Source organism: Gavialis gangeticus, unplaced genomic scaffold, assembly GCF_001723915.1.
Source record: "Gavialis gangeticus isolate Ggan-Ray unplaced genomic scaffold, GavGan_comp1, whole genome shotgun sequence".
NCBI classification, from domain to species: Eukaryota; Metazoa; Chordata; order Crocodylia; family Gavialidae; genus Gavialis; species Gavialis gangeticus.
Genome location: NW_017729034.1, coordinates 16,621,265 through 16,633,588, shown reverse-complemented (window position 1 = coordinate 16,633,588; position 12,324 = coordinate 16,621,265). Strand labels below are relative to the sequence as shown.

Here is a 12,324-nt window from a genome sequence, read left to right as displayed (position 1 = left end):
CCTCATTGCTTCACCAGCTACTGGCTCTTACCTAGGCCAAAACTTTGAAGAGTCCCAGCCCAACCTGCAGGAGAGCATATTGATTCAGAGCAGCCTCATCCATCAGCATCAGATGCAGCAACAGCAGCAGCAGCAGCAGCAGCAGCAAGCCATATTGCAGAATGCAGGGCTAGTTGATGTGTGGCCCCCCCAGACTGCTCCAGTTGGGGGCACTGGTGCTGAATCCAGCACCTATGTGGGGGTCCACACAGAGGAGGAAGGGAACCCACTGCTGGAGAAAGCTCCCCTGCTGAACAAGAAGCCTTCACCAGAGGAGGATGATGCTGTATGCCGGGACTTAGAGTCCCTTTCTCCTAGGGAGGAGCTGGAAAATGCTGCACTCAGCCGTAAGGTCTCAGATGTCACTTCGTCTGGGGTGCAGTCCTTTGATGAAGAGGAGGGGGAAACAAACAATTGACACTATCAGGGATAAAGTCTCCACTACTGCTAAGACAGGGGAGAGGGAGAATTGAAATGGCAGGGAATCCTTTCTCCAGCTCCCCAGATTCCCAGGCAGATACACTTTCTGACATTGAATTAAAAAAAAAAAAGAAATGAGAGTGAAAACTTTATGTGATTGACAGGTTTAAAGCTCTCCTCACCTGTGACTAGACTGAGCCTCATTGCCCTGGATAGTGCACACAGAGTGCTTGGAAAGTGGATAGTGACATCACCTGCAAGTCTTTTTGAACCAGTGGTTTGGCTCTGGATGCCAACTGTTCTGATACTTGGATGTCTCTTGAAACGTGGAAAGTAGCTTACTACATGGATATAGCTATATGGATAGGATATTTTCTTGGAGAAAAGAATGACGTTTTATGGATACAGTCCACTTTGATACATGGGATATGTGAATACAGATTCTGTCTTAAACGGAAAACAGTTTTGAAGATACTGATTGCACTGATACAGGGATTATGGCTGATGTAAGAAAAGAAGCATAAGTCTGTATGGTTATGAACTTTGCACTGTTATAAAGAATGTTTTATGGGGATAAATACAGTACCTCGATACAAGACTCAAGGCTGTATAAATACAGACTGTACTCTGTGATACAGATGGCACTGCTCTGTGGACAAGGGCTCTGCTCTCATATGGACTGAGTAGCTCTGGATATGGATATCCCATTCCCAAACAGCTTTGCTTTGTTCTCTTTGAAGCAGTTTTCTTTTGCTCCCTTAGACATCGGACAACAATCTCTGGCTCAAAGTCAGAGAAAGGGATATTTCTACTGGTTGTCAAAGGAAGGGATAGGGAGGGTCACATGCCATTTTCTAGTATACAGACACAGTAACATAAAGCTGACTTTCCTGGAAGGCTTGGAAGCTTGTTCATCATGGTGCTGCTGCTTGAATCCTTTTCTCTCTTCCTTTGCCAGTAACAAGGAAAAAAAGAGGCAGCAAGTCAAGAAGCAGCATTAACAGTATCACAGTTTTCCAGTTTACATTGGAGCTTTTTGTTGTTGCTTTTTCTACATTTTTATATTGCTAAGTAATGTTTCTTAACAAAGTGGGAAATGCCTATGGACTGGCCACCACTGATCGTAAGCCTGGCACCATTCCCAGTGTTGCCAGTCCCTCTGCAGTACCAAATGCAGAGGGACAAAAGAAGGTGGGAGGGGAATTTTCTCCTTTCCTCCTGTTCATTTTTTTTTATATTTTCTGGGTTTTTCTCCCTAACAATGTAAATACTCCTCAGCTCTTGTTCCTTTTTTTGCTTTCCTCCCATTTCTTTTTCAGAGATGGGAAAGGCTAGGTTTGGGGGCTTCCCCCATTTGTACGGGTTCTATATTTTTGTTAACAAAGTTTATGATTCATTGACTGGAGGGTTTTCATTGTCATGAGATTCCTCAACTTCCTGCTGTGGAGAAAATGCAGGGAAAGTGGTATCAAAGGCATTTAATGCATTGTCTTCATTCTGGCCCTTGCTAAAGAATAAATGGGGAACCAAAATCATGTGGAACAATCAGTTTTGTTAGAGGACTGAACAGGATGAATGGATCTCAGAGGCGGAAGGAAATGTTAAACCTTTATTGAAATACTGGTAGTGTATGAGTGATTGCTATACTCTTGAAAGGAAATGTCCACATAGAGTATGTTTGGCTCTAAAGTTAAAGGCTTCCTGGATAAATAGACTAGGTCAGATATCACCACATTACCCCAGAGTGATCTTTTCCTCCGGCTGCTCTACTCTATTCAGCTGACACACATCTCTCTGCCTTCTCCCCAGGCTGAAGATCTGGTATTATTGCTCAAAGCATGGGAGAGTGAAACATGCTCCTCTCCTGATGCAAGTTTGGGACCCAGTAAATGTACCAAGAGAGGCAAAGGTGGCCTGAGTATTTATCCTCGAGACAGATTGCTGAGGCAGCCTCTAGTGAGCATAATACATTCAGGACTGTTAAAGGATTGGACATGGAGACTGTCAGGTGGTATTTCTGCCACATGCCCTTCTGAACCATTACCCCTAATAAATGGAGGAAGAGACAACTTCACCGTGACTTTCTGAGCTTCTGCAGCCAGCTCCATTTCAAGAGAACTGTCTTCCTTCTTCACTGCACCTCTAATGGAAATGTCTTTGGGATGAATATTTGGGAGGTATTAAGTAAACCTAATGCTCATGGGCAGGCATGAGACAAATACCTTAGTAACTACTGTTTATTTTGGAGCTTTCGCTGCCTCTCCTCAAGGAAGGCTCCTCTTTTCCTGAGCAGTGAGACTTGAGCATGTATTAAATATGTTTACATGTTCTGGTGCCGACCTCCGAAGACTAGGAAAGCTTGATAAAGCACTTCCCAAAATTCAAGGAGGGAGCTCATTTTTCTGAGTTCATCTGAACTGCTTTGGGCCTTTGCTGCTTGATGGGATGGTGAAATCTCACTAGCCAGACTGGGAAACTGAGGGAGTGTAGAGGACACCTCAGCATGCAACAAACAAGTAAAAATTAACCCACCTTTTTCTGAGCCTTCAGGGAAACAAAAAAAGATTTGGAGTATATCTTTGGGGGTGAAGTTTCAGGTAGACTACTACTTATTTTCTTTGTATAATTTTGCCCCTGCATGTCTGTCCAGGACCTACCGAGATACACTATATTTCAGTGTATCATTAAATGTACCTTGCTCCCCTGTGGTCATTCACAGGACTGGGGCAAGTGGGTTATGTTATGCAGGTCGATTTTTTTTTTAATATAGGCAAGATGTAAAATGTACATTTTGCCCAACTGGGGATAATAACAGAGAGATGCATATGGTGTTGAAAACAAAAATTGAAAACGAAAATTTGACCTTATGGAAAAAATCTTCAGAATTTAATTGCAAGTGAAAATCTTTCTACAGGGATTTCTAACCTGTATATTGAATAGAAAATTATAACCCTGCTGTAGAATTTAATGTCCTGGTTTTGAAAAGCATGTAGACAAGCTGTTATTCTCTATTAAGACCTACAAGTTTTAAGAGTAATTCCTATATAGATCTGTTAGTTTCAAGCTTATTAAATTCTATGACTTTTCCATGAAGGTCTTGCTTTTTTGTAAATAACGGTCTTGCCTCTTTTGTAAAAAAAAAAAAATTCCTATTGTTTCCCTGCCAGCAAAGGAGAAATGCATGTGCCTCTTTTTTTGCCTGAAAGTTTACTGGACATGATTCCTACAGTATCTTCACCTACCATTTCCTAAGCAACGTCTGAATGGATCTCTGGAGTCAAACTGATAGGTCAGTTTGAATCTCATTTTAAAATATGGTTACTTAAAAAAAAGTAACTATACAAAAAGTGTCCTTTTATGCCACATACCCACTCCCTTTGTATATTCATCATTGGATCTTCTCCCTTGGCTAAGATTTTAAAAACGAACTTGTGATTTTGAGTTCCTCAGCTTCTGAAGACCCAGTTCATCTCACTTTCCAGGGACCTGATTTCAGAGAGTTAGTTCTCAGGACTCCCTGAAAATCCGGTCTTTTAAAAATGTCTTGAATTAGGCACACAAAAAACAGAGAATGAAAGATCTCTTGTCACTATAGAATCGTGGCCTCAGAGCTCAATTAGTTTTTTAACTGATTTTTACTTGTGTTCATCCTACAGAGCCAGTCCAGCTTGGAGGGAGGAAGTTAGGGTTTATTAATCCAGAGAATCCTTTATTATCTTCCAGTTGGCTACACCAGTACAGACAGACTGAAAGCACTGGAGTTGCACAAGAATTCCATTTATGAGCCTAACACTGATGGGATTTAGCCATTTGTCTTCAGCAACAGCCTTGCTGCTTTTACTTTTGTGTTGAATGCAGAATGTCCCTTTAAATGAGTGGCCGTACTTGAAAGAGCTCTCAGACTGTTATCAGATCATTCTTTTTGGTTCTTTAACCGTCTGCTGCCACCCTCTGACTAGTTCATATTTCTTCATTTAAACCTAGAAGCTTTAGGTTGGTCGTGGAAAGTCAGGAATGCGAGGCAGGGTAGAACCTGGCTGATGGAGGATAATTGGGTCACAGTCCTCACCCCCAAGGCAGCACTTTCAGTACGTCACTACAGTATGGGAAGTAGCTAGGTCAGGGGAATCAGATAAGTGAATATGAGGTCTTTCAGTCTTGAGGCACAGTTCTTAGTTTGGTCCAAAGTCAGCAGGAGGAAAATGGGTGGGCTTAGGGAGCTACTAAACAAGATAAGCGTAAGATGTGTGAATGTATTGAATGTGGTCATTAGAATCAATGCTAACTTCTTGTTTTGTTGAATCTACTCATGGCAATTAGTGCACAGCTTGACATTATGTTCCAAACTTACTCAGTGATGGCCAGCAGGGAAGTACTCTTTCTTACTCTTGTGGCTGGAGTCATTTTATTTCAGAATACCCTTGGATACATGCAACAATAGGGGCAACCATAGGTCTTAGGTAGGAGGAATTGGCTGAAGGGTTTACAAAAGGGCCTATACATCTTAGTATTTCTTGGTTATTGGACCTAATCTTCTCTTTGGTTGTATTAATTACAAATCTTTCCTCTTGACAGCCCTTAAGTTTTCAAATAAATTGGTGAATTCCAGCTAAAAATTAGCACTTAGAACAACTACATGCACAAATACACACTAGGGAATAATTAACTAGACTGTAGCACTACAGAAAAGGATCTGAGGGTTATAGTGTACCATAAGCTGAATGTAAGCCAACAGTGTGCTCTTGTTGCAAGAAAGGCAAGTAGCATACTGACTTGTATTAATAGGACTGCCACTTGCAAATCAAGAGAAGTGATCATTCCAAGCTGTTTGGTACAGGTGAGGCGTCATCTGGGGCCCTGTCCCATTTGGGGCCCCATTCTTCAAGAAAGCTGTGAATAATTGGAAAGTGTCCAGATGTGAGCAAGAAAAAATATTAGAGTTCTAGGAAAGAAGACCATTGAGGAAAGGCTGGAAAAAAATCAGGTGTTTAGTCTGGAGAAGACCAAACTGGGCACATCTACACAAGACACTAACTGTGCAGTACTGTGCTGGGCAAAAACACTGTGCTGCACTTTCCCAGGAAAAACCATGCTAATACACTACCATGCAGTAGTGTTAGGCTACTGTGCAATAAGCATCACTAAATAGCCATGCGCTGCAGAGTAGCGCGAGTTACTGTGTATTGATTTAGTACTTAGTTAACCAAGTACTAAACTTAATGTACAGTAACTGCAGCACATTAATAAACATTAGGGGTGTGCAAAGCAGCCTTATTTGATTTGGATTTGGATTTGGCTCGAATCAGGGACAATGATTCAATTCGTTGATTTGGATCACTGTCCCTGATTTGATTCGGCCGAATCCGAATATGAAGATTCAATGCTTATTTGGAGAATCAGCGATTCGGACATAGCCACAACATTAAATGTTTTTTCCGCATATCTTGAGGTACTAGGTGCGGCTCCTGAATGCTGCAATGCTGGGATGGAGCATCCCACAGGAGTGCAGGGGCACTCTCCACATGCTCGGCGGCAAACCCAGAAGTAGACCGGAAGTATTTCTGGTCCGCTTCTGGGTCTGCCAGGGAGCATCCTGGGGGGACCCCCCCATGACTCACCAGCTCAGCGATTGGCTGCAGGGGGACCCTGGGTGCCCTTTCCAGACCCAGGAGGCACCAGTTGCCAAGCTGGGGGGTGCAGCCCCCCCCACCCGGCACGCTCCCTGGCAGACCTGGAAGTGGACCAGAAGTGCTTCTGCTCCACTTTCGGGTCTTCTGTCAAGCACGCTAGGGACCGCCCCCATGTTTCTGTGGGACACTCCATGCACCCCAGCATCACAGCACTCATGATCTGCCTGCTACCTAGAGGTATGTAGAAAAAACATTTAAAGCTGTGTCTACGGCCAAATCTCTCCAAATTGATTAGGAGGGTTCTGATTTGATTCAGAGAGATTAAAGGGTCCTCTGATTCAATTCAGATTCAGAGATTGGGCCACCAAATCAGGCCAAATCTCTGCCAAATAGAATCAGGGACTGAAGCTTTGCACAGCCCTAATGAACATGTACACTAAGGAGGGATTGATAATGGTCTTCAAATACCGTAGGGTGGTTATATGAAAGATGGAGATAGACTATTCTCTATTGCTGCAGAGAACAGGACAAGGAGCAATGGTCTCAAATTGCACTAGGGGAAATTTAGGTTGGATATTAGGAAGAACTTTCTCACTAGGAAAGGGGCTAAGCATTGGAACAGGTTGCCCAGAGAGGCTGTGGAAACTTCATGCTTTCAAGTTTTTAAGAGCAGGTTAGAGAGATGCTTGACTAAAATGGCTTAGTCTAGAATCATCTGGCCTTAAGCAAGGGGGTAGACTAGATCACCTCCGGAGGTCGCTCCCAGCTCTACTGTTCTCTGATTAATCACTCCAACCAATGCCAACACTTCGTTCTGTCATTGCTACAGCATAAACTATGATTTAGACCTCCTTTGCATCCTCTTGTATGCAGCCCAGCCGGGGCATGTTTTGCTCTCTCTTCCCTTATGTAGGTGGAGTCACATGGTTCAGCCACTGTGGGACTGGATCTCTGGGCCTGTTTGCCAATGTAATCTGTAGATCATGTGTAAGCTTTTTTTCCTCCAGAAGCCAGTGACAGATAAATTGAATCAAAGCCAGTTTCTTCAAAATAAAAAAAATATTTATTTATTTACTTACCCAAAAACACACAGCAAAGGATCAAGCAAGAAAGGCCTAAATGCAAACATCCCCTTACCTAAAACTTCATCTTTCTTTGCAAGCTTTGTGAGGCTAATTCAAACAGTTTCCATCTCTGGGTTAAGCGACAGTCAGCTCACTACAGTTTGTGTCTTTTTTCTATCTTTGTCATCATCTCTCCCCCTAGACAGCTGCTGACAACTCATTCAACTCCCTCTTTTTTAGGTTTAAGTCTCCTCTTTGTTGTAAGACTCAGGTCTGTGAAGAATAAACCCTGCCAAACTAGCTGGAACCAGGGCAGGGGTATCTACTATTCAGTAGTTCCCTTACTTGTTTCCTCCAGCCTCTGGTATTCTCTGGACTGAACCTTATCTTTGCCAATGCTCTGTTTCCTGTGGATTTCCCTCATTACTAATTTTTGTTTTGTTTGTTTGTTTTAGCTTTGGCAGTCAGGAAGGATAATATCAAACAGGTAACCTGGAGTATGTTTGTTACTCATAAAAATAATATATGCAATGTGCTCATTCTTCCCAGATAAGGCTACAAAGCTGACAAGCAACGGTATGTACTATTGATAAGTCCTGTCCTGTTGTTGCAGGAGTCAACTCTGTGTGAAGAAGTGAACAGTAGGATAGACTCTTGCAGTGTGACTACTGTTACATCCCAGGAGCAAGCTCCACCCCTCCTTTCCCCCCCCTCCCCACCCCCCATTCTTTTCTAGTTCCAAGTGATGGGAGATCTTGAGCAGCTTTGAGTTTTGCAAACAGATTCTTGTATAAATGGCCTCTGGGTTATCTTTATTGGCCACGTCTACATGGGACACTGATTGCACAGTAGTAACGAGCTACTGCACAGTAATAACAAGCTACTGTGCAGTCATCATCACCAAAAAGCCATTCAGGGATGCAATTGTGCAGTAACTCTAGTTACTGCAGCACAGTCATTTAGTACTTGTGTATGCAAGTACTAAATTACTGCACAGTAGCAACTGCATAGTCAGCATCTCATGTAAACATGGCCACTGTGTTCAACAAGCAGAAAATATCTGTGGAGCGTGCAGGACAGCTAGGGAGAAATTTTTTTTTTCGAAATTTGCAAAAAGTGCAAAAAATGTGCATTGCTGAAGAGAAGGAAGTTGTGGAAATATGTGAATACTTTGTGTCTGTTACAGAAGTGTCAGGGAAGGCATAAAGGGCAAAAAATAGTGAGAAAAGATTTGAAAATAGCCTTACACCAAGGATCTAATGGCAGTCGTCCAGCAAGGAAGGGTAAGAAAGAGAATTTCCAGGACAAGTGCTGTTTGAATACTATCACAGTGCTGGTGTTACGTAGGCCATCTGGCTCTCTCCTCTGAAAGACAAGAGACTCACAGGAGGAAGATTCCCCTACACCTACTTTTTTCTTGCCTCACCTGAACAGCCACAATGTAATTACACACTTATTCTGAAAGCTCCAGTCAGCAAGTACCCCTAAATAAGAGCTTAATCCTGGTCTAAGATTAATGGGGATTGTCTTTCACAGGAGCAGGACCCTACGGGCGCATCTACATGAGACAATGTGCAAAAGACTAAATCTACTGCACATGGGCACATGGGCAAAACCCATGCTAATGCTCATTAATGTCAGTAAAAAAACCCCATTCATCTGTGCTTATGCACAGTAGTGCCAATTACAGTGCATTAAGTTATTACCTGTCATTACAGGTACTAAACTTAATGTGCTATAATTATGGTGCATTAATGAACATGTAGAAGCTCCCTACATCTCTAAATTTAGTGCCATTTGGCTTAATTATATTGGCAGTTACCAAGAAAAAAAGGGGAAAAGATAAGTGAGGAAAACAGAAAAAAGTGTTGGATTGGTACTCAAGCTTAGTTACAATAAAAAATGTGTTACTTCACACTGCTTAGTGTGTCAGCGGAAAATCCTTGCTCTTACATGGCCTAAGACAGTTTTTTCCCTGCCAGTTCAGACTATCTTTTGTTAGCTGGTATGAAGGAATATTGTCCTCATTTCCTTCCCTGTTAGATGTCCCCTGGTTAGATGTCCTCAGCACTTGCTTTAGACACTTCTAAACTATGGGCCTTTTTTGTTAATCTGCTGTTATCAAGAAAGCCTATCAATACAGAGAACTTCAGTGCTCTTAAGCCAACCCTAAAGTTAGTTTGAGATAGGTGGCCGGAAATAAACATTCTCAGTTTAGTGGGAGCATTGAAAAGCTGCTGAACCTTACTGTCCCCTGGAGGTCTAACAGGGAAAGACTAGCACAGGGAATTGAAAGATAACACAGAAAAAGAAAGGGATCTGATTGCCAATTAGTACAGATGTATGTGGAATATGGTTCCCACAGACTGTGATATGAAAGAGGACCCTATCTAAACCATAGACTTCCTTCCATAATTGACACTGCACTGTCTTTCTGCCTTTTTCTCCTTGGGCAATATTTTTCACTGTTTTCATAGATAAGTTGGACTCCTGTTGAATATCCCAGTCCCTTTACAGCAGGGTTTCTCAACCAGTGGGACGCATCCTATTGGTGGGACATGAAGGTTCTCTAGGTGGACTCAGGTAACAGCGGCGAAACTGGAAGTGCCATGGCAGGACTTCCAGTTTTGCTTTGATCAGCCGCTGGGGAACAGCTCCCCCCCCACCAGCTTTGACCGGCCTCTGGGGGACCTGTCAATTGGTGGGATGTAAGGTGCAAAAGGTTGAGAACTGCTGCCTTGAAGCACATATATATAGAGATGTGGGAGAGTGAGTCAGAAGACATGGTTGCTCTACTAGCAACACAGATTTGGCATGGTCTACACTGAAACAATGAAGACAGTCTAGGCTTTTTTTCTGATTTTTCCCAGACCAGGCAAAGTGAAATGTGTGTTAATGTGAAGTATGCCAATTTGCCCTTTTATGAAAATTATCATCCTTTACTTGGATGCATATGAATGGTAATATGGACCAGCTGGGGTGGTGCATTGTGTTCTAGGTTGGACTGGAAGCAATACAATCAGTGTAGGCCTTGGAGAGATAGAGAATATTTTGACCTGTCCTCCACAATGCGTCTTGGATTTGTCTACCTGTTCAGAAGTGAATGTTTCTCTGTACTGCAGTGAATAAGGTACTTGACTGTTCAAGAGTGATAGATTGCTAAACGCTAAGAAATCAGGAAAGTGGTGGGGAGGAGGGGGTCACTGTAAACATGTCTACACATGCACTTTAATGAGCAGTAGACTATTTTACTCCTCATTAAAACATCACATCAAAAACTATGCTAATATGCTAATGCACAGTAAAAATAGGCTACTGCATTAAACATCACTAAAAAAGCATGCACTTTTGCTCTTGCACAGTAGGGCAGCCTAATGTGCATTTATTTAGTATCATACATTAGAGATACTAAATTTCATGCACATTAGCAAAAGCATATTAATGAACATGTAGACATACTCTGTATTTCTCTGAAAAGGACCAATCATTAGACAAAACTCTGCCTTCCCCTTCTTACACTGGGTCTGTTCAAAGCCTCCTCAGAAATCCTGTCCAGATTCATTTCCTTGCAAAGGATGCAACCAGTGACTGTGCCAGGTAGGCAGAGTCATCCCAGCACAAGTTCTTTTTTTATAGAGAATGGTTCCTGCACCAAGGCTTAATTCTATGGAGACAAAGACATCCATTCCATGTTCCCATGAACCACAGGTCTATCTCTAGGAGACAAAAATATCCAGTCAAGAGTTTTTATTCAATGTCCATTTCCCTTTTGAGACCTCACAACTCCAGTTCAGGCTCTTGTTCTAAGAACTGTGCTCTGAGTCACAGGCAGGCACAGGTATCCAGTTCACTTTCTTCCACTGGTTCCTTGTACTGCACGTATGAGCAATGTGAAAAGCAGAAGCAATTTTGCAGGTGTGTTTTTGTTGTTTGGTGATTTCTGTTTATCTTCTCTGGCTTTGTGGGTGGCTTGCATGCTTGGGACAGGTGGCAGAGCAGTTGTGGTGTCTTGCTGTGTCTCCAGAGGCATAAATTCAAGGCCTGCTCCAGGCCTGTGCCAAAAGCTGCTCTCAGTCAACTTAGCTGTAATTGGGTACTTGGACATTTGTCCTGGGGAGTCGAAGGTGGTCAACTGAGATGCTAGCTTCATCATTCTTTTGTGTGCTCTTGGCTAAAGAAACTGGTGTGCCTTAACCATGCTAACCCAATGAGCCACAAGGCTGAGATGGATCTTTGCCTCTATTTTTCCTTTTTATTTTTTAATGCACGGTTGGGGGAGTAACCCCAATGGACTCTGGGGATCCTCCAAGCTACAGATGGGCTTCAAAAATAATTTTACAGTGGGCGTGTCTACACGTGCATTAATGCACATTTTCTAATGTGCATTAAATTTAGTACTTCCAATGTGAGGTACTAAATTAATGTGCATTAGGCTGCGCTAATGCACAATAACGCATATGCATGCTTTATTAGTAACGCTTAATGTTATGTAGGCTATTTTACTGTGCATTAGCGTAATGTCACAGTTTTTTACATGATGCTTTAATGTGCAGTAAAATAGTCTACTGCACATTAAAGCACATGTGTAGACATGCCCAGTGAGTAGAATATTTTTAAAAGCTCTTTTCAGGGGTTGGAGGGCAAAGGCTGGGGTATGGCAGGGACAGAGAACTGGGTGGCTTGTCGGGATTTTATTAGGGTGGGGGGAGGGAAAAGAACAGAGAGAGGAGTTATGAAGCATGCTTAAAAGCAACCAAAGGTTTGGGGCTCAAGATTTTGTATTCTTAGCATATGAAATCGCTTTTGCATAAGGGGACAAGACCAGTAGAGTTGAAAAAGGCCCCCTTCCCCAGCCATTCACATTTCTTGGGGAAAGGATGTGAGTGGAGAATCCTTCCATTTTATATAGTCCCTTGACTTTTCAGGGAGAAAGAATTGACTGAAGGAGGGGTCTATTGTTATAACCCTCCCACCCCTGCCTTGTCCCATGTTAACCCCAAATGAACAAAACAAAACTGATTTGCCTTTGGTCTTCCAGCTCCAAAATATCTTTGCCTGAAATTTTTTGCTGGTTATACTTTGCATGTTTTGATAATGTGACTTATGAGAGAAAAACATCTCCACAAATATATATATGTATGTGTTTGTGTGTGTATATATATATATATATA

At 42.4% G+C, this 12,324-nt stretch overlaps 1 protein-coding gene across 1 annotated transcript in view; it reads left to right on the top strand.

Moving 5' to 3' along the window:
* Positions 1-3,552, top strand: part of FAM131B (family with sequence similarity 131 member B) — a 47,396-nt gene extending 43,844 nt beyond the window's left edge. The window contains exon 7 of the mRNA XM_019527494.1: positions 15-3,552. Within this exon, the coding sequence (XP_019383039.1) occupies positions 15-457 (443 nt within the window). The 3' untranslated portion in view covers positions 458-3,552. The remainder of the gene's footprint in view (positions 1-14) is intronic.
* Positions 3,553-12,324: the final 8,772 nt, after the last annotated feature.